The sequence below is a fragment of the Scyliorhinus canicula genome, chromosome 16 (assembly GCF_902713615.1).
Source record: "Scyliorhinus canicula chromosome 16, sScyCan1.1, whole genome shotgun sequence".
Classification (NCBI taxonomy): Eukaryota; Metazoa; Chordata; class Chondrichthyes; order Carcharhiniformes; family Scyliorhinidae; genus Scyliorhinus; species Scyliorhinus canicula.
In genome coordinates, this window is record NC_052161.1 from 97,879,659 (window position 1) to 97,902,677 (window position 23,019).

A 23,019-nucleotide genomic window follows, 5' to 3' on the forward strand; every position below is an offset into this window, starting at 1 on the left:
GTGAAGCAAATCGTGTCATTACCAATATAACCTTCAAAATCCAAACAACAATTCAATAAAGTTGTGATCAACTGGTCTTTAAGCCACATTTATAGTTTGTGGCCAAGCATCTATGAAAAGAGTGGACCCTCAACCGCAAACATTCTCTGTGAAATTATCTTCTATTTTAGCACTCGATACATTCCAGAAAAGACCAAACATTTTAAAGCTATAATAATTATTACTACAATGGCAATTAAAAAGTTTAATACAGCTCTTGAAGTACAAGCACTTATAAATAATCTGTAAAACTGTAGTTAACAGCACTGAAAACGCTGCCATCAAACCCCAGCAGACCACTCCAATCGGATAACAAAATACCCGTGTCTCCAGAAATGCTGCACGACCTGCTTAGTAATTGCAGCATTTGTTTTCCAGATTTCTAGTACCTTCTGCATTTTGCTTTTGTGAAAGATGAATGGTCACTAATTTAGAAGCAATTAACTGATGCCCGACAACTTTTTCCTGCAACTCCTGCCAGATTTTCACCTGACTTGCCACATTCTGACCCTGAATTATATGGTCTCAAAAAAAATTATTCCCCTGATCCTCCTCCGCTCTCACCTCCCATGATGTTGACGCCATCATTTGCTGCCTTTGTCTTTAAGCTTTCCACTTAGCCACAGAAACTCACGAGTTCAAATACTGTTCCTATCTCTAGTCTTCTAGATTTTACTGGACGCTTTCCCTGGTCTCTTAGCAACTTTTCAACTAGTTTTGCTTAAAGGTAGCATGGTGGCACAGTGGTTAGCATTGCTGTCTCACGCGCTGAGGTACCAGGTTCGATCCCGGCTCTGGGTTACTGCCTGTGTGGAGTTTGCACATTCATCCCATGTTTGCGTGGGCTTCACCCCCAGAACCTAAAGATGTGCAGGGTAGATGGATTGGCCATGCTAATTTGCCCCTTAATTGGAAAAAAATGAATTGGCTACTCTAAATTTCTATTTTAAAAAAAGTTTTGCTTAAAAATCTACCCAAATTGTTAATTGTCTTGTCGATGCTAACCTTTACATGTGTTTTTGCATCTTTCCAGCATTTGAGAGCTTACTTCTTTTTAATTGAGCCACCACTGTTAGTTTGGACATTAGATTCCCCTGTCTACTGTTACACCAACCATGTCTCAATATGCTCCCACAACATTGAACACAAAACCATAATCCAAACATGAAATATCTCTGACTTGATATTTGATACTCAGGAAATTATAGTCCCAACCATGAGGCAACAGAAAATCATAGCAAAACAAAGAATTTCCTATTGTTTAAGTTGGATTGAGTTTAACTGCTGTGTTTATTTGTAACTTGGAAGTCATAGGAATGCTAATCCACCCATCCTATTTCTTGGCAAACTAGTTGCTTGGATTCATATCCCATTTACCTGCTGTTGCCCTGTATCCAGGCCCAATGCTTTCACAAAACCAGAAGGGTCGATGTACCGTCTATTGCTACTTTGCAGCAAGGCAAACAAGTACTGAAGGTGCTCACAGATGGACTGCGGTTCAAATTCTGGAGGTAGAAAACACAACATTAGTAACTGATTATTATTTGCAATTAATCTTGTTCTTCACAAGAATACCTCATCTTCAGGCTATATAGCCAATAGAGCAGCACAGACAAAACAATCCACTTTAGCGGTCATTTCTCGTTATAACGTGAATGTAAATGGTTAAATTATGCTTGCTAAAACACATTTGTATTGAACTGGCACCACTTGCATCGATTGCACTGCCTCTACATTCCATTTTACCAAACAACCCATAAAGAACACTTTACTCTTGTCTCAACTCTATAATATACTGCAGGTATACTGAAATGGAGCCAAGATTAAGCACTGCACAGTACTTTTATGTAGTGTACCAATCAGTTGTGTAAACTGGTCAGCTCTACTCAGTCTTTTAGCAAAGCTGCCTACAGGCACTTTAAAGCTCTCAGTTCTAATGGTTTTGATATCAGCATAGTCTGATTTAATGATCATTCAGGCTTCTTTCCAAATCTGGCTTTATAACCCAATTGTGCTGCATTTAAGTCTATTTCTTTGCCAAAGTTAAAGTCCACATTGCTTGAAGAGAGACAACACCTCCACACAAGAAACTGCCTTCACCTTTCAAGTGCAGTGAATAAAAGGTCCTAGTTTTTTTGAAAATACCTGAGAAACTCTCATTGCTATTGAGAGCATCTCACAAAAAGCAAAATTGCTGCGCCATCCACTGTGTAGGCCAAGAACGTTGGGATAACCAAACTTCAGAAAACCAGGGTGTAGAAGCAGTTTGGTTTCAGATGAGAAATGATAACGGCAAGAAAGTCACTTGGACCTGGGTGTCCTTGTGCACCAGTCGCTGAAGGTAAGCATGCAGGTGCAGCAGGCGGTAAAGAAGGCTAATGGTATGTTGGCCTTCATTGCAAGAGGTTTTGAGTACCGGAGCAGGGGTGCGTTGTTGCAATTATACAGGGCCTTGGTAAGGCAACACCTAGAATAGTGTGCGCAGTTTTGGTCTCCATTTCTGAGGAAGGATGTTCTCGCTCTCAAGGGAGTGCAGCGAAGGTTTACCAGACTGATTCCAGGATGGTGGGACTGTCATATGAGGAGAGATTGACAAGGTTGGGATTGTTCTTGCTGGAGTTCAGAAGAATGAGTGGGGAATCTCATAGAGACTTGTAAAATTCTGACAGGACTGGACAGGGCAGATGCAGGGAGGATGTTCCCAATGATGGGTGTGTCCAGAACCAGGGGTCACAGCCTGAAGGTTCAGGGTAAACCATTTCGGACAGAGATGAGGAGACATTTCTTCACCCAAAGAGTGGTGAGCCTGTGGAATTCATTACCACAGGAAGTAGTTGATGCTAAAACGTTGAATATATTCAAGAGATAGCTAGATATAGCACTTGGGGAGAATGGGATCAAAGGCTATGGGGAGAAAGCAGGATTAGTCTATTGAGTTGGATGACCAGCCATGATAAATGGCACAGCAGGCTCGAAGGTCTAAAAGGCCTCCTTCTGCTCCTATCTTCTATTTATCTATGTAAGTGGTGTAGAGGCCCCCTAATTCTAACTACAGAGTATGAAAGAGATAATGGGAGCTTGTCATGAAGGTATAGTGATATTCGTGGGGTACTTTAATCTACATAAAGATTGGGCAAAGGTAGCACAGATGAGGAGGTCATTGAATGTTTTCACCATAGTTTCTTAGATCAGCACATTCTGGAGCCAACCAGAGGGCCGGCTATAGAGACCTAGAATTGTGCAATGAGATAGGATTAATTGATAGCCAGCCTCACAGTGAAGGTGCCCTTACGTAGCAGCAATCATAACATTTGAATTTTATATTCAGCTTGAGGGAGAGAAGAGTGCATCCAAGACTAGTATTTTAAACTTAAATAAGGGCAATTATGAGGACGAGAAAGCGGAGCTAGCTAGACTGAACTAACAAATACACTTAATATGATCAATGAGAAGTTCAATGGCAGATATTTAAAGGGATATTTCGGAATACACACATACCAATGAGAAAAAAATTTCCAAGGGGAGAGCCCGTTGTCCATGGTTAACTAAAAAATGTTAATGGCAGTATCAAACTTAAGGAAGAAGCATATTATGTGCGCAATGGTGATGGCTGGTCAGGAGACTGGAAAGAATATAAAGATCAAAGAATGACAAGATGTTTAAATAAGAGTTAACAAAACTCTTGGTCTCATATAAAGTGCATCTGAGGAATTGATAATGGAAAGCGGGGTGATGGCAGATTAATTAAACTGGTACTTTGCATTGTTCTTCCTATAGGGGACACAAGTAACATCCCGGAAATTGCTGCAACTCAGGAAAAGTGAAAGAGGAACTCAGGAAAATCACAATCGCAAGGAAAGTGGCATTGAGCAAATTGTTTGTTCTGTGGGCTGACAAATCCCAGGGTCCTGGTTCCTGGTAAACTTCGCCCTAAGGTCTTAAAATAAGTGACTAATGAGATAGTTGATGCATTGGTTTTAATTTTACAAAATTCCCGAGACTCAGGGATGATCCCATTAGGCTGAAAGATAGCAAATGTAACTCATTTATGCAAAAAGGGAGGGAGACAGAAAGCAGGAAACTACAGTCCAGTTAACCCAACATCTGCAATTGGGAAAATGTTAGAAACCATTTTTAAACATGTTTCAGTAGGACACTTGGAAAGATTCACGGCATTAAGGCAGTCAACATGGTTTTGTGAAAGAAAAATGATGCTGAACCAATTGATTGGAGATCATTTTAGGAGTCATATGTGCTATGGATAAAGGGTAGATGTATCGTACTCAGATTTTCAGAAGGAATTTGATAAGGTGCTTCATTAGCAGTTATTGCAGAAAATAAAAGCTCATGGTATAGGAGAGTAACATATTGGCATGTTATGATTGGTGAAGATTGGTTAGCTCAGTGGGCTAGACAGCTGGTTTGTGATGCAGAACAAGGCCAGCAGCGCGGGTTCAATTCCCGTACCAGCTGACCTATCTGAATTCTCCCTCTGTGTACCCGAACAGGCGCCGGAATGTGGCAACTAGGGGCTTTTCACAGTAACTTCATTGCAATGTTAATGTAAGCCTATTTGTGACAATTAAAGATTATTTAAATAATTATTTATTAACAAAAATAGTTGGCATTAATTGGTATTTTACTGATTGGCAGGATGTGACAAGTGGTGTGCCAGAGATCAATGCTGAGGCCTCAACTTTTACAATTTGTGTAAATTACTTGGATGAAGGGACTGAAGATAACCTTATCTTCAGTCCCTTCATCCAAGTAATTTACACAAATTGTAAAAGTTGCTAAATTTGCAATGACACAAAGATAGGTAGGAAAGTAAATTGTGGAGGTTACAAAGGAACATAGATAAAGTGAGTAGGCAAAATATCTGCCAAATGGATCCTAATGTTTAAATATGTGCAACTGTCCATTTTGGCAAGAAGAATAAAAAAAGCATATTATCTAAATATTGAGATTGCAGAGCTGAGGTGCAGAGAGACCTGGGTACCCTAATCCATGAACCAGAAATGGTTAGTATACAGGTACGGCAAGTAATTAGAAAAGCTAATAGAATGTTACTGTATATTGTGAGGGAAATAAAACTGGGAGATTATGCCTCCGTTGTACAGGGCATTAGTGAGACCATATCTGGAGTATTGTGTATAGTATGGGTCTCCTTATTTAAAGATGTAAACATGTTAGAAACAGTGCAGAGAAGGTTTACGAGACTCATACCAGGAATGGGTGAATTGTCTTATGGGGAAAGATTAGAGAGGTTAGGTTTGTATCCACGAGAGATTAGAAGAGAATTTAGAAAGGCAACTTTTTGAACGCCATTAGATACATTAATGGCATTCAGAAGGCATCTTGATAAATACATGGATAGGATGGGTTTAGAGGGATACGGCACAAGGAAGTGCTGAGGGCTTTGGCCAAGGTTAGGATCATCATAGAATTATCATAGAATTTACAGTGCAGAAGGAGGCCATTCAGCCCATCAAGTCTGCACTGGCTCTTTGAAAGAGCACCCATACCCAAGCCCATACCTCCACCCTGTCCCCATAACCCAGTAACCCTACCCAACACTAAGGGCAATTTTGGACACTAAGGGCAATTTAGCATGACCAATCCACTTAACCTGCACATTGGGCAGCACGGTAGCATTGTGGATAGCACAAATGCTTACCAGCTCCAAGGTCCCAGGTTCGATTCCGGCATGGGTCACTGTCTGTGCCGAGTCAGTCTGCACATCCTCCCAGTGTGTGCGTGGGTTTCCTCCGGGTGCTCCGGTTTCCTCTCACAGTCCAAAGATGTGCAGGTTAGGTGGATTGGCCATGATAAATTGCCCTTAGTGACCAAAATTGCCCTTAGTGTTGGATGGGGTTACTGGGTTATGGGGATAGGGTGGAGGTGTTGACCTTAGGTAGGGTGCTCTTTCCAAGACCTGGTGCAGACTCGATGGGCCGAATGGCCTCCTTCTGCACTGCAAATTCTCTGATAATCTTTGGACTGTGGGAGGAAACCGGAGCACACACGGGGAGAACATGCAGACTCCCCACAGACAGTGAACCAAGCCGGGAATCGAACCTGGGACCCTGGAGCTGTGAAGCAATTGTGCTAACCACAAGAGTTTAAAATAAAAATAACTCCATAGAATATATTATTTTGAAATCTATCCCATTCACATTAGGATAACTGCAATCAAAAGGTTGCCATGCTGTGAATATTAGTAGGTGTATATTAAATTAGCCAAAGTCGCTCAAGTTTTGGCTACATAATTGAGCAAATTTAAAAGAAATTTGAATCAATTAACTGAATGGTTCTTAATGCCGTTGATGGAGATGGTGTCTCTGTGAGGAAGCCAGCTAAGTACACAAGTAAGAAAAGGATATGCAGATAGGATTAGATGAAAGTGTGAAGAGGTTCATGTGGAGCAGAACCACCGACACAGACAATTTAGGTTATATGTTACAGCACAGAAATCTACAATGGAAATGCAAACACAATAAAATAATGCAGAAAACAAACACGTTTAAGATCATTACTGAGCATTCGATGAAAGTATCCAGTCGATGAGAATTTAGCATTGACAGAGTATTCATTTATACAAATGTAACTGTGGGGATTTGAGTACAAGTTACTCTAATCTAGTATAGATCACTAAAAGTTGAACACAGTTGAAATAACTCGTGCGTTCTTGGAGAAAGGTGAATTGTGGTCCCTGTTTTTAACAATTACGACTAGTCTTATATTTTTGCATATCTCTTCCTTGCTCCTTATGTCTAGTTCTCACAGCAAAAGTCAACTTCAAAAAACCCATGGTTTACACATTAACAGGCATTGAACATCTACACAATGTCTGATCCAATAACAGAGGAAACCAGGGAAGAAAATCAGAGACACATGCCCTGACCACAAAATACCATCCTTAAAACTGATCCTCATTGTGACAATTTCTACCTTCATCATGCAGTGAGTGAATACACTATTTCCTAACCAAGAAAGTGAACAAGGAACTTTAACCCAAGACTGTCAAACCTGCTCCTCGGGCTGCTACAAGCACAGGCTTTCTCACTCAATTCTTCTCCACACAACTTGAGCCAAGATCAAGAACACAACAGTTAATGATCATACAGAACCCATGTTCTATGACAACGCATTTTACCATATCCATGTACTGGGACATTTTCCACAGCAGCTTATTTTTACACTGTTTAATGGGAACTACCATATCAAGTTCTGGGTAAGTTTGTTTTGAGCTGAATTAATGATTATGCATATCATCTAGGCCCTGCCCAAACATCACAGTAACTTCATTGCAATGTTAATGTAAGCCTACTTGTGACACTGATAAATACTATTACACCTAATAATAAAACAGAAAATATTAGAAACTACTGCTCTTAACTGCATTCAAAGACCCTCAGTTTTTTCTCAATTTTCTCCAGGTTAATCCACTGCCAGTACTCACCTGCATCTTCCTCAATCCCCTCTCCAGTTCCTATATCCTTTCGAGGACCATGGCAGAGATACAGTGCTTGCCGCAACTCAAGGTTGTGAAACCAAACCTGAAGCAAGGTGTTGACGTAACAAGTAGCTCCAAGATTAGTCAGTCCTACAAAGGTATTCTTAGAAAAAAAGAAGAAATGATTTGAAGTATGAGAACAAATATTTTTATAAACAAAGTGAGGATTCAGGGTTTCTGAAATTGCCAAATTATAGAATTTAAAAAAGGGAATGTTCTATAGATATCAGCCCAACTGACCAAAAATATTAAGTGCTCCACTCTCGGGATGCATCCTAAATATATGAAAGGCATGATTGAAAAAAAAAATTACACTGTATTCACAACTTTGTGCAATGCATTTCTGATTATTAAGTACTTGAGCATGCGTTCTCAATAATCATTCTCATGGCATATACATTTGTACTTTATTATTTTGGTCCACCAGTGCATCAGGTTTTGTACAACTAAATATCAATGAATCACTTCCCTCAATGTTTATAAACATCTAACTGTGATTGACAACTCTTGGACCACACCACAGGCAGTTAAGTGCTTTCTGCAGAGAAAAAGAGCGCATTTAACTGGCTTTGATGTGGTCCAAGAGCTATCAATCACAGATAGATGTTTATAAACATTGTAGTTAGTTCCACAGCAGGCTACTTGACATCCACTCAAGCATGAAGGGAAAGGAGAATAAACAATCCAAAAATGGATTCAGTAATCCAGACAGCTGGCTGCGTGTATAAGCTGTCAATCACAGCCTAGTGAAATAGATTTCACCTTGATGCGAATGAACGTCTTACTAAGCAACGATTTGAGGGAGTTAAAACCCAGCAGATGTGGTTTTCCATTCCTAGGAATTTACAGGTGCTGCTTTCTCTAACTGAGCCAGCGGGTGAGTTGCTTTAAAGCAGTGGTTTTTCTTTTCACTATCTCTTGTCTGGACTACTGCCTCGCTTCCAGGCACGGGTCTCTTTTTGGGAGGCTTCCAGGGGTTGTCTCCAATGACAGGTTTCTCCGGTGGGGGGTTGTCTCCGGTGGACTTTGGGGGAAACTTTCTAATAGTTGGCTCAATGCAAAGTCCACTGCGGCTGTCGCGCTGGAAAATAGCTGCAGCAATTCTTGCCCACATTAATCCTGGCCCAGTGGTGTGGAGATTCACACAGGCTTCGCAAATCTGGTGCACAGCCTGTCAATAGATGCAAATAGGTCAATTTTAGCTATTTGCACCCTCCAATTTGCGTGGGGCGCGAGCCTCGATGCTGCTGCCAGCGAGGATCTGCACAATCCTGTTTTTGGACGCCGCTGGATTCTCCGCCGCATGGGGAACCCCGCTACCAGCAGCGGAGAATCCAGACCCTTACTGAAACATATACAGTCCTGTGGAAATTAAGTGGATTCTCAATTTTCAGCAGCATTAATTAATGTGCACTTGAGTATCTCAATTAATTAGTTTTTAATGCAAGGAAAAAATAATTTTCCAAACTGCTGTCTAAATGGTCCATGGAAGATTTAAGCTTGTGACTATGCAAATGAATTTGAACAGAAGCTTGAACCAATTGTTATTCATTCCAAACACATTGCAATTCTGAGCAATTTGTGCAGTTGACAAATTTCACCAAAAACAGAAAACCTACCCTTTTACATTTTACACTAAACTATTTTGAAAATGCGTGATATTTTACTCACCTTGCACCTCCTTTCAGAGTTTGGATCATCAATGTTATGGAAGCTATTTTCATCAATTTCTCCCAGCCACACGTGTTCACCAAGGCCCACCAAACAGTTTGGGTTTCCTCTACAGTTGCGTCTACATTGAAGGGGAAAGCAAATGTCAATAATGAAACTGTGAGTGAATTCTGCAGGAAATTACTTAAACACCTTTGGCAGTAAGAAACTGTCACAATATATGGCAATTTAATTATCTAAACTTAGAATTTTAGCTTGTGATGTTTCTTATTACTAACTCACTATAAAACCCTTTGATTGTGCACCCTTTTGGATGGTCTTTATTTGATTGCAATCCCTGCCGAGCGATCAAAAGCAGTGAAGCATCTTGTGTATGGGTCAGGGAAGTAGGGAAAGTAGGTGGAGGAACAGCCAGTTTCCATTTCTGAAAACTATTCAGTTAGGCTGTAACATTAACATCCGAGACCAGGACAAGATCAGGCTCCCTTCGCACCATGGTCTGAGTCTGTCAGTGCTCACTCCCTACACACATAAAGGAGGGGTCTGGGTAGGGTCGCATAGAAATCCTGACTTCCACAGAACCAAAGGCACACCCAAGTTACTGCTTTCTACAAGAGAGGAATTCCAATTAATTTGGCTAATATCAAGCGTAGGTTCAGGTCAGAGATCAGGTGCAATGCCTGTTCTTGTCAGCTTGGATCTAGTTAGTATATCCCTTCCTTGGGGACCCGAATTAGATTCAATTTGTATTGTTTTTTGGAGCAAGCAAGGAGCTGGGTTATGGGCTTGTCCAGTCCACACTACGTATTGGCTTTGTAACTTTGAAATAAAATGGAAAGGATTTCCAATTCTTACTGGCTACTGGCAAATGAAACTTTATTTTAATTCATTCTATAATTTACAGATATTATTTACATGAGGTTTTGCAGCAGATATAGACCACAATGGAAAATATTGACATGCCTGAATTTATGCTTCACATAAACCTCCTGCGACCTTGCTCTGCTTCACCATATTAACAAATCTTTCAGGTTCGTTCTCCTTCATGTACTTTACTTACACAGTAAATAATTATACGCTACTTAACTTAACCACTCCAAGTGGCAATCAGTTTCACATCACCATGCTGAGTGAAGAAATTTCCCTAAATTCCTCATTGTATTTCTTTGTGACTATCTTGTAGTTTGATCCTTAGTTTGGGATTTCGTGCCCCCACCCACACTTGGGTCACCCTGCTTATGCGGAGTCTGCACGTTCTCCTGTGTCTGCGCAGGTTTCCTCTGGGTACTCCGGTTTTCTCCCACAAGTCCCGAAAGACGTGCTTGTTAGGTGAATTGGACATTCTGAATTCTCCCTCAGTGTACCTGAACAGGTATGCACCATAGTGTGCCGACAAAGGGATTTTTACAGTGGTTTCATTGCAGTGTTAACGTAAGCCTACTAGTGACACTAATAAAGGTTATTGTTAAGTGGAAACATCCCTATATCCACCATGTTGAACCGTATCATAATTTTAAAGAGGTTTTTTAGACCATATCTCTAGCTTCTTTTTTGGAGAAAAAAAACTCAGCCAGTTCAATCATTCATTCCTCACAGGTGCATCCTCTCATTTCTGGCATCATAATTGTTAATCTGTTATGAAATTTTCTCCAGTGTCTCTATAACCCGTAGTAATTTGAAGGCAAGAGCATAGAGTACTCAAATTGTGGTCGAACCAAGGTTCTATATAACTTTAACACAGTCTTTGAATTCTATTCTACTAGAAATGATCGCTGTGCTGTTTGCAGTTTCATGGCTTCACTAACCTGCATTGCTTGTTTTAATGATTTGTGATGCAAGTTTATGTGGACATTCTGTAAGTTTGTTGCTGTTTTTGCATATCTGGCATAGTGAAACAAATCCTGTGTTGATTTAAGTGAAGTTTAAACTTTGCTAGGCCACAAAGCCAGCTTTAAAAGGTCACAATTACGCACAGATCTCAATGGATAAGAACTGCTTCTGAAAACCTTGCTAAAGCTGCAAGTTATGTTAACTCAAAAGATTCCATGGCATGCTTCGAATTGAAGTTAAACACTTAGAATCTCTGCAATGTAGGAGGTCATTCGGCCCATCAAGTCTACACTGACCCCCTGAAATAGCACCTACCCACATGTACCCCACCTAACCTCCACATCCCTGGACATTAAGGGGCAATTTATCATGGCCAATCCTAGCCTGCACATATTTGGACTGTGGGAGGAAACCCATGCAGACACTGGGAGAACGTGCAAACACCACACAGTCTCAAGGCCAGAATCAAACCCAGGTCCCTGGTGCAGTGAGCAGCAGTGCTAACCACCGCATTGCCCTAGTGCCACCATGCCGCTTTAAGTGAATTCAGAAAATGAAGGAAAAAATATGGGCCACACGGTAGCACAGTGGTTAGTACTGTTGCTTCACAGCGCCAGGGTCCCAGGTTCGATCTCCGGCTTGGGTCACTGTCTGTGTGGAGTCTGCACGTTCTCCCCATGTAAGCGTGTGTTTCCTCCAGGTGCTCCCGTTTCCGTCCACAAGTCCGGCACTTTTATTTTGAATCCCCGGAGGAGGCGTGGGCCTTTGTGCGGGCCGAGAAGTTGGACTCTGACTGAGGGTCGGGGGTTTGTAAATAACTGTGTTAACTTTTGGTGGAAAGGGTCTCTGTTTTATGCTGTTTTAAGCTGGTTGTGGGTTGTTTTTAGGGTGGGTGGGGTGCTGTCTTTTTTTGCGGAGTCGGGCAGAGGGAAAGCGCGGGCTTTTCTTCTGTTTCCCGCGCCGAGGGCGGATGGGGACGGGGTCGGAGCTGAGAAGCACGGGCTTTTTTCCCGCGCAAGAGTGGAAGGGGAGGAGGAGGGTCTGCTGATGGGTCTGGGGGAGGAGGAGTAGCCCCACGTTGGGAGGGGTCGGAGGTGTAGCGGGAGCTGCCGGGGTCAGCAGAAGTTAGCTGGCTCACAGGAGTGCCACGGAGGGAGTAACGCGGCTGGGAGGGGTCCTAGCCGGGGGGGGGGGGGGGGGGGGGGGGGGGGTACCGGGTTGCTGCTGAAATGGCCAGGAAGGAGCTGGAGTCTGCAGGGGGGGCTGGGGTGGGGAACGGGCCGAGCGAGGGGCGCTGGCCTGGGGCGGGCAGGGGACGGGTTATGGCTAGTCGGCGGGGGGGCAGGGAGCCCTCTGATCCGGCTGATAACTTGGAATGTGAGGAGGCTGAATGGGCCGGTCAAACAGGCCCCGATGTTTAAGCACCTGAAGGGGCTGAAGGCGGACGTGGCTATGCTCCAGGAGACGCACCTGAATGTGGCGGAGGTTAGACTGAGGAAGGGCTGGATAGGCCAGGTGTTTCATTCGGGGCTGGATGAAAAAAATCGGGGGGGGGGGGGGGGGGTGGCGATTCTGGTGGGAAAAAGGGTGTCGTTAGAAGCGTCAAAGGTGGTGGCTGACAGTGGAAGGAGGTATGTGATGGTGAGCGGCAAGTTGCAAGGGGAGCGGGTGGTGCTGGTGAATGTCTATGCCCCAAATTGGGACGATGCGGGTTTTATGCGGCATATGCTGGATCTAGAAACTGATCGATCCATGTCCAGGACGGGCAGGAGGCCCGCGGCGGCTAAGGTGTTGAGGGGGCTGATGGGACAGATGGGAGGGGTGAATCCTTGGAGGTTCGCGAGGCCGAGGGCCAGGGAGTATTCATTTTTTTCCCACGTGCATAAAGCCTATTCCTGGATCGATTTTTTTGTCCTGAGCAGGGGGCTGATTTAGAGGGTGAAGGATGTCAAGTATTCGGCCATAGTCATTTCGGACCATGCCCCGCACTGGGTAGACCTTGAGCTGGGGGAGGAGAGGGACCAGCGTCCGCTCTGGCGCCTGGAGGTGGGACTGCTGGCGGATGAGAAGGTGGGCGGGCGGGTTCGGGGTTGTATCAAGAGGTACTTAGAGGCCAATGATAATGGGGAGGCATTGAAGGCGGTGATTAGAGGGGAGTTGATTTTCATCCGAGCCCATAGGGAGAGGGGAGAGCAAAGAGAGAGGGAGAGGTTGGTGGGGGAGATGGTGAGGGTGGACAGGAGATACGCAGAGGCTCCGGAGGAGGGACTGTTGGGGGAGCAACGTAACCTGCAGGCCAAGTTCGACTTGTGGACCACCGGAAAGGCAGAAGCTCAGTGGAGGAAGGCACAGGGAGCGGTGTACGGATATGGGGAGAAGGCGAGTAGGATGCTGGCGCATCAGCTACGTAAACGTGACGCGGCCAGGGAGATTGGTGGAGTGACGGATAGGGGAGGCAATGTGGTGCGAAGGGGGGTGGACATTAATGGGGTGTTCAGGGACTTTTATAGGGAACTGTACCGGTCCGAGCCCCCGGTGGAGGGTGGGGGAATGGGGAGCTTCTTGGATAGGCTGAGATTTCCGAAGGTGGAGGAGGGACAGGTGGAGGGGCTGGGGGCGCCAATTGAGCTGGAAAAGCTGGTCAAAGGGATAGGCAGCATGCAGTAGGGGAAGTCGCCGGGGCCGGATGGGTTTCCGGTCGAATTTTACAAAATGTATGCAGACCTGTTGGGCCCACTGTTGGTTGGGACCTTTAACGAGGCAAGGGAGGGTGGGCTTTGCCTCCGACCATGCCATGGGTGCTGATTTCCTTGATCCTTAAACGGGACAAGGACCCCCTAAAAGTGTGGATCATATAGGCCTATCTCGTTGTTAAATGTGGATGCCAAGCTGTTGGCGAAGATCTTGGCCACAAGGTTAGAGGACTGTGCACCGGGGGTCATTCATGAGGACCAGACAGGGTTTGTGAAGGGAAGGCAGCTGAACACCAATATACGTAGGCTTCTGAATGTTATAATGATGCCGGCGGTAGAAGGGGAGGCGGAGGTAGTGGTAGCATTAGACGCGGAGAAGGCCTTTGATAGGGTTGAGTGGGGGTACTTGTGGGAGGTGCTGGAAAGGTTTGGGTTCGGGGAGGGGTTTGTCAGTTGGGTGAGGCTGCTATATGAGGCCCCGATGGCGAACGTAGCCACGAATAGGAGGTGGTCGGAGTACTTTCGGTTGTACCGGGGATGAGGCAGGGGTGTCCCCTGTCCCTTTTGCGTTGGCAACTGAGCCCCTGGCCATGGCGTTGAGGGAGTCGAGGAGGGGTCTGGTGCGGGGGGGGGGGGGGGGGGGGGGGGGGGGGAGACGGACGGACCACCGAGTGTCATTAAACGCAGATGACTTGCTGCTTTATGTGGCGGACCCAGTGGGGGGAATGCCGGAGGTGATGCAGATCCTTAGGTAATTTGGGGGCTTTTCTGGGTACAAGCTCAACCTGGGTAACCTCACCGTGCACCCGGGGGATCAAGAGGGGAGGATTGGTAGGCTCCCGCTGCAAAGGGCGGGAGGAGCTTTCGGTACCTGGGAGTCCAGGTGGCTAGGAGCTGGGGGGCCCTTCACAAGCTTAACCTCACTAGGCTGGTGGAGCAAATGGAGGAGGAGTTCAAAAGATGGGACATGCTGCCGCTGTCACTGGCGAGCAGGGTGCAGTCCGTCAAGATGACGGTGCTCCCAAGGTTTTTGTTCCTGTTATAGTGCCTCCCCATCCTTATCCCGAAGGCCTTTTTTAGGAGGGTCAATAGGTGTATTACGGGATTTGTATGGGCGCATGGGACTCCGATGGTGAGAAGGGTGTTTTTGGAGCGGGACAGGGATGGGATGGGGGGGGGGGGGGGCTGGCGTTGCCCAAACTCTGTGGGGACTACTGGGCTGCCAACGCAGCGATGGTGCGTAAGTGGGTAATGGACAGGGCAGGGGCAGCATGGAAGAGGACAGAGATGGCGTCCTGCATGGACACGTGCCTGGAGGCGCTGGTAACGGCGCCATTGCCGCTCCCTCCAACGAGGTATACCACGAGCCCGGTAGTGGCGGCTATCCTCAAAATTTGGGGGCAATGGAGACGGCATAGGGAGAAGGTGGGGGGCTCGATGGAGTCCCTGGTTTGTTCCAGGGAGCATCGATGGCGGGTTTCTGGGCTGGCACAGGGTAGGTATTAGGAGGTTGAGGGACCTGTTTGTGGATGGGAGGTTTGCGAGCCTGGGTGAGTTAGAGGGGAAGTTTGGGCTCCCCCCGGGGAACATGTTTAGGTACATGCAGGTTAGGGCGTTTGCCAGGCGGCAGGTGGAGGGGTTCCCTCTGCTGCCCCCATTTTGGGTATGGGACAGGGTGCTCTCCGGGGTGTGGGTTGGAGGGGGGAGGATTTTGGACGTGTACCACGTCATGCAGGAGGTGGACGAGGCCTCGGTGGAGGAGCTGAAGGGTAAATGGGAAGAGGAGCTGGGTGAGGAGATTGAGGGGGGGGATGTGGGCGGATGCCCTGGAAAGAGTGAATTCCTCCTCTTCCTGTGCGAGGCTTAGCCTCATACAGTTCAAGGTGCTGCACAGAGCCCACATGACCGGGCCGAGGATGAGTAGGTTTTTCGGGGTGCTAGGTGCTTGGGGAGCCCAGCGAACCACGCCCATATGTTCTGGGCACGCCCAATGCTGGGGGAGTTTTGGAAGGGGGTAGCAAGGACGGTGTCAAGGGTGGTAGGATCCAGGGTCAAGCCAGGCTGGGGACTCGCAATATTTGGGGTTGCAGTGGAGTCGGGAGTGCAGGAGGCGAAAGACGCCGGTGTTCTGGCCTTTGCGTCCCGAGTAGCCCGGTGGAGGATCTTGCTTCAATGGAAGGATGCGAGGCCCCCAAGTGTGGAGGCCTGGATCAATGATATGGCGGGGTTCATCAAGTTGGAGAAGGTGAAATTTGCCCTGAGGGGATCAGTACAGGGGTTCTTTAGGCGGTGGCAGCCTTTCCTGGACTTCCTGGCAGAACGGTAGGAAAATAGGCCGGCAGCAGTAGCAACCCGGGGGGGGGGAGGGAGAGGAGGGGAGGGGGGTTTGTTTCGGGGGATGGGAGAAATGTGTATATGTGTTTATTGGATATGCCGGGTGTTTATCAATCTCTCCTTTTTGTAGTTACTGGGGGGGGTTGTTGTTGTTAATATTGTTTTCTTGGTGTTATTTTCTGTTTTGGATATGTTTTTGAAAAACTCAATAAAAATTATTTTTTTTAAAACTAAAAACTTTCTTTGTCATGTCAGACAATACTTCAACGGTGAAGTGCGAGCAGCAATACTACAGCTTCCTTCCAATGGTGGAGTACTTTCTTTTTTGCAATGTATCCCACTGGCCTCTCTATTCCTGCATCACCCTCTTGTAGTAGCACTGCCCTCACCCCCAGGTCACTGGCACTCATGGCCATTTAAAAAAAAATTAAAGTTCCAAATTTCTTTCCCCCAATTAAGGGGCAATTTAACAAGGTCAATCTACCTACCCTGCACATCTTTGGGTTGTGGGGGTCAGACGCACGTAGATACAGGGAGAATGTGAAACCTCCACATGGACAGTGACCCATGGCCGGGATCGAACCCAGGTCCTTGGCGTTGTGAGGTAGTAGTACTAACCATTGCGCACTCACACTACCAGCGAACTCCGGCTACTCTTACTCAGCACGATTAAATGATTCTGTAATGTGTTTTGGATTTCTGCTTCTAACTGAGCTAGTTTCTATGGGTTCAGTTGACATGGATGCTGGGTTGGAGTTGACATCATGAGTAGTTAATGTAGAGCCTCCCGGTGTGCCCCTACAAATCTATATCCTTCTTAGAATTCTTTGCTGTTACTTTTCTAAATAGGCAAACTTGGGTCTCTAATTGTTCTAGGATGTCCGTATTTGTTAGTCATACCACAGGAGGGTCACTCTGAACTGTCAACCTCTTGTTCTCCCTCACTGTATTTCTGTCCTCTTCCACTACTTCTACCACCTGACACACTTGTTCCTTCCTATCCTCTTTCCTACGACGGTATTTTTTTCAACGTATTTATGTGGCACAATCTCTCTGAAAAAAGCCTTTGGCAGGAAAAGCGGCTGGCATTGAAAAATAAACAGAAATCGCGGCAGCACGTTTATTTTAACCGCCTGTACCCGACCCGCCAGTGACAGAGGGAGGCCATCCCACCTTGCACGATCAGCTTTCACCCTCCCCACCAAACTTGACATGTTGTACCTGCGTAGCCCCCCCACTCCCAGGCAACCTGCACCCCCAGGTACCTAAAGTGAGTCCGTGCCCTACGGAATGGCAGACCCCACCACTGCCCCCACCCGAGACACCACAAAATACTCACTCGTCTAGATTTAGTTTGTACCCCGGGAAAGGCCCAAACACTTGAAGCAGCTCCAATATTCCCCCTATCGATACACTCGGTTCCGACACGCATAACAGCAAATCATCGGCATACAAGGACACCCTATGCTCTATCCCCCCCGCACTATTCCTTTCCATACCCCCTAACTTCTTAACGAAATGGCCAACGGCTCAATCGTAAGTGCAAAGAGCGGGGGGACATCGGACATCCCTGCCTAGTCCCACAGTGGAGAGAAAAGTATCTCAAGCTGATGTTGTTTGTGCGGACACTCGCCCTCGGCTCCTTATATAGTAGCTTTACCCAGTTCACAAATCATGATCCAATCCCAAACCGCTCCAGAACTGCCATCAGGTACCCCCATTCTACCCGGTCAAACGCCTTCTCAGCGTCCAGTGCCACAACCACCTGTTTCCTTCCCCTCTGCTGGTGCCATAGCGAAGTTCAATACCCTTCTAACGTTTGAAAAGAGCTGCCTCCCTCTCACGAACCCCGTCTGATCTTCACCTATCACCTTCGGGAGGCACTCCTCCAGCCTACCCGCCAGTACATTCGGCAATACTTTTGCGTCCATATTCAGAAGCGATATGGGCCTATACGACTCACACTCCGTCGAATCCTTATCTTTTTTTAGCAACAGGGAAATCGATGCCTGCCCCAAAGTTTGTGGCTTCCCGATCGCCTCTTCAAACATCCTCACCATCAGGGATGCCAGCTTATCCTTGAATTTTTTATAATATTCCACCAGAAACCTATCCGGCCCTGCCACCTTCCCCGACTGCATCCTCCCAATCGCATCCTTTATCTCCTGCTTCACCAACGCTCCTTCTAATGTAGCCCTGTCCCCCTCCGCTAACCTCGGGGACACCAACCCATCAAGAAATTCCTGCATCTCACGGTCTCCTCCAAGTGGCTCTGACCTGTAAAACCTCTCATAAAATTCCTCAAAAACCTTGTTAATCAGATCCAGACCCACCACCAACTTCCTTGCCCTATCCCTCACCTGAACAATTTCCCTTGCTGCTGCTTCCGTCCGGAGCTGACCTGCTAACAGCCTTCCTTCCATGTTTGTAAACTGCACCCCTTGCTCGCCTCAGTTGGCACACCGCCTTCCTGGTAGATAGCCAGTGAAAGCTCGTCTGTAGTTCCTTCCTTCTGCATAACTCCTATCTACCTCCCAACATCTCATCTATTACCCTCTGCCACTCCAACCTCTCCTCTTTGTCCACCCTGACCTTAAACAAAATTACCTCACCCCGCGCCAATGCCTTTAGAACCTCCCAGACAACTGCCTTCAACACCTCACCTGTACAGTTGAAACCTACATATTCCTTAATTACATTTTGAACTTTGTCACCGAACACTTGGTCCCCCAAAAGTCCCACATCTAATTTCCACCCTGGCCTCTGCGCTACCCCTTTCTCCAGTATTATATCCACCCAATGCGGAGCATGATCTGACACTGCAATTGCCGAGTATTCTGACCCCTTAACCCCAGCTAGCAAAGCCTTCCCCACCACAAAACAGTCGATCCGCGAGTATAGAACATAGAACAGTACAACACAGAACAGGCCCTTCGGCCCTCGATGTTGTGCCGAGCAATGATCACCCTACTCAAACCCACGTATCCACCCTATACCCGTAACCGAACAACCGCCCCCCCCCCCCTTCTTAACCTTACTTTTTAGGACACTACGGGCAATTTAGCATGGCCAATCCACCTAACCCGCACATCTTTGGACTGTGGGAGGAAACCGGAGCACCCGGAGGAAACCCACGCACACACGGGGAGGACGTGCAGACTCCGCACAGACAGTGACCCAGCCGGGAACCGAACCTGGGACCCTGGAGCTGTGAAGCATTTATGCTAACCACCATGCTACCGTGCTGCCCACATTATGGACTACTGAAAAAAACAAGTACTCCCGTTCCCTCGGGTGCAGAAATATCCAAGGGTCCACCCCTCCCATTTCCACCATTAGCCCAGCCAACGCCTTCGCGCCCCCCCCCCCCCCCCCCCCCCCGATGGGACCAGCGAGCACGACCGTGACCTGTCCAACCTGGGCTCCTGCACCAAGTTCCAGTTCCCCCCCACTATCAGTTTGTGTGTCCCCAAGTAGGGGATGGCCCCAAACACCTTCTTTGCAAATCCCACATCGTCCCAATTGGGACCGTATACACTTAACAGCGCCACTAACCTCCCCTCCCGCGCTCCTGTCACAATCACATATCTACCCTCCGATCTGCCACCACATTCTCCATCTGGAAGCGTACTCTTTTGCTGACCATTACCGCTACCCCTCAAGCCCTTCCGTCAAATCCAGAGTGAAACACCTGACTAACCCAGCCCTTTTTAAGTCTCACCTGGTCCTCCACCCTCAAGTGAGCATCCTACAGCACTGCTACATCGGTTTCCAAACTTTTAAGATGCGCAAGCACCCTTGACCAGACATCCTAACCCCCTCACGTTCCACTTAACTATCCTAACTGGGGGTCTCTCACCCCCCCCCCCCCAACCCTTCTTATCCACCATCATACCACCGGGCCCTGCCCCATGAGCCTGACCCACACATATCCATTATTAACATCGAACCCCTTCCTCCCCCTCCCAAACCCCCCCCCACATTTCCTCTTGATAAAACATCTCCCAGCATCAATCCCTCCCCCCACCCCCTTGCTCACCTCGTAGGCCCATCGAAACTTGCTAACCAGGCTCCAATGCGCGCAGCCCTCCTCTCACCTCACCTCTGTTCACTAGCCAACTTTAGTTAGCTAGCGCGGGTGGCTCCCCCCACCAAGATATACCGTCCCCTCCCACCCAGTCCCAGCGAAAGAAAAAACAAAAACAACAATCCAACCCATACAATTCACTAAAATAAGATATAACCGTTGCAACACAGAATGCCAATCAACCTAACCAATAACTTGAACTCTGTAACAATGTGAAGAGAAGCAAATTACAATACACGTCAGTAAAAAGAAAGTTATAGCATTTATACATTTTCCAGCTCCCCAATCACAGTCCACAGTCTCTCTTCCAGCTCCGCTCCTCACGTCTGTTCCAAGCCTACTGCCCTCACAAACGCCTCAGCCGCCTCCGCTGTCTCAAAATAAAAGTCTTTGGCATCATGCGTCACCCTTAACTTTGCCGGGTATACTATACCAAATCGAACCCCCTTTTTGTACAGTGCTGCCTTTACTCGCCCGAACGCCGCTCGTCGTTTTGCCAACTCCACGGTCAGGTCCTGGTAGATCCAAACTCCAGCACCATCCCACTGCACCTTGCGCTTCTGCTTCACCCAGTTTAACACCTTCTCCTTCATGCAGTACTTATGGAAGCAGATCATTACTGCTCTTGGCGGCTCATTCACTTTGGGCTTCAGCCTTAATGACCGATGGGCTCGGTCCAGTTTGTACCAGGAGGGGTTCTCACGCTCCCCCATCAGCTCCGCCAACTTCTTAGCAAAATACTCTGTTGGCCTTGGACCCTCTGACCCTTCGGGCAAGCCCACAATTCTCAGATGTGCCGCCTCGAGCGGTTCTCCAAGTCCTCGAGCTTTGCTCAGAGTCCTCTGTTGACCTCCACCACCCTCCGCGGCTCGGCCCCACCGAGGTGAACTGGTCGCTGTGCTGCGACATGGCCTCCTCCATTTCCTTTATCTTCTCGCCCTTCTCTCACCTCGCCCGATGTTTTTGCCACAGCTACCCTCACCGGGGCGATTGACTCCTCCATCAATGACTTCAATACGACCGCTGTCTCCTTCTTCAAAGCCTCTATGTGCCTCGCCAACTGCTTTTCCAGCTCCACCCCCATGAGCTCGGTCATCTTCTCCACCGTAAGTATTGCGGCCCCACCATGCGGTCCGGCATCCGCCATCTTGTTAGCACATTTGCTCGTCCTCTCATTCAACGGTGAGCCCCCTTTTCCTCCCTTCTTCGACGCTGCTCTTCACATCCTTTAACGGCTTATTATGTTTCCACCACCCTTCTTTCCTTCTTCAATCTTTTTTTTCTTATTTTAAAAAATTTTTCAAAAATAAAAAAGGGGGAAAGAAACTTTCACCAAATTTCTTTAATCTTCTTTCTCCTCTTTTTTGTATTCCTCCAGAATTTCCCTGGGACAGGACTTCAATCTTCTCACCACATTCTAGGCGGGAGCCATCCGATGTGGGACATCTCGCTTACATCGCGCCCTGGCTTCAGGCTTGCCGCCTCGACCTCCGTTTAGCTCTTTCCCCACTGCTCCAGCCTACGCGCACGCTGGGCCCAACGCCTCAGCACCAGCCGCCCAACACCCGCACGGGGTTCCTCAACGGTTTTCAAATCGGCCCCGCTTGCTACCCGGGACAGCCCCAAAGGACGCCAATAATCGGGGGGGGGGGCAAGAATCAGGGAAAACCCCAAAACGCCGCAAATAGTGGCCACCGGCGGGAGCTCTTCTTGATGTGGCCGACCCACTCGCAAATGCCACCGGCCGCCATCACAGATTTTAATGATTTGTGCATCTGTACTCCTTTGCTCCGCTAATCTATATTGATTCTTACTTTTACGAGTAATATGTGACCTCCCTGCTGTGCTAACTAAAATAATACTTCAAACTTGTGTAGTGAGAGAGAAACAGGGGCTGGGGACAGAGAGAGACAGGGGGTGAGACAGGGGTTGTCGGGGGGAGAGAGGCGCGGGGTCGGGGGGAGAGAGGCGGGGTCGGGGGAGAAGAGGCGCGGTGGGGGAGAGAGGCGCGGGTTCGGGGGGGAGAGAGGCGCAGGGGTTCGGGGGGATGAGAGGGCCGGGGGTCGGGGGGGATGAGAGGCGCGGGGTCGGGGGGGAGAGAGAGCCGCGGGGGCGGGGGGGAGAGAGGCGCGGGGTCCCGGGGGAGAAGAGGCCGCTGGGGGTCGGGGGGGAGAGTAAGGCGCTGGGGTCGGGGGGAGAGAGGCTCGGGTCGGTGGAGAGAGTCGCGGGGTCGGGGGAGAGAGGCCGGGGGTCGGGGGGAGTAGTGCGGCGGGGGTCGGGGGGAGAGAGCGCGGGGTCTGGGGGGGAGGAGACGCGGGGTCGGGGGGAGGGAGACGCGGGGTCGGGGGGAGGGAGACGCGGGGTCGGGGGGAGGGAGACGCGGGGTCGGGGGGAGGGAGACGCGGGGTCGGGGGGAGGGAGACGCGGGGTCGGGGGGAGGGAGAGCGGGGTCGGGGGGAGGGAGACGCGGGGTCGGGGGGAGAGAGACGCGGGGTGGGGGGAGAGAGACGCGGGGTCGGGGGGAGAGAGACGCGGGGTCGGGGGGAGGAGACGCGGGGTAGGGGGCGAGAGAGACGCGGGGGGGGAGAGAGACGCGGGGTCGGGGGGAGAGAGGCGCGGGGTCGGGGGGAGAGAGACGCGGGGTCGGGGGGGAGAGACGCGGGGTCGGGGGAGAGAGCGCGGGGGTCGGGGGGAGAGAGACGCGGGGTCGGGGGGAGAGAGGACGCGGGGTCGGGGGGAGAGAGACGCGGGGGTCGGGGGAGAGAGCGGGGTCGGGGTCGGGGGGAGAGAGACGCGGGGTCGGGGGGAGAGAGACGCGGGGTCGGGGGAGAGAGAGACGGGGTCGGGGG

General features: G+C 48.4%; 1 protein-coding gene across 3 annotated transcripts in view; it reads right to left on the reverse strand.

The window, feature by feature from the left end:
- usp48 (ubiquitin specific peptidase 48) overlaps nucleotides 1-23,019 on the reverse strand; it is a 155,343-nt gene that overhangs the window by 128,219 nt on the left and 4,105 nt on the right. For all 3 annotated transcript variants that reach the window (XM_038821325.1, XM_038821324.1, XM_038821323.1), the window contains exons 2-4: nucleotides 9,227-9,347; nucleotides 7,502-7,658; nucleotides 1,417-1,544 (exon numbers count right to left, since the gene is read on the reverse strand). In XM_038821325.1, the coding sequence (XP_038677253.1) occupies nucleotides 1,417-1,544; nucleotides 7,502-7,658; nucleotides 9,227-9,347 (406 nt within the window). The remainder of the gene's footprint in view (nucleotides 1-1,416; nucleotides 1,545-7,501; nucleotides 7,659-9,226; nucleotides 9,348-23,019) is intronic.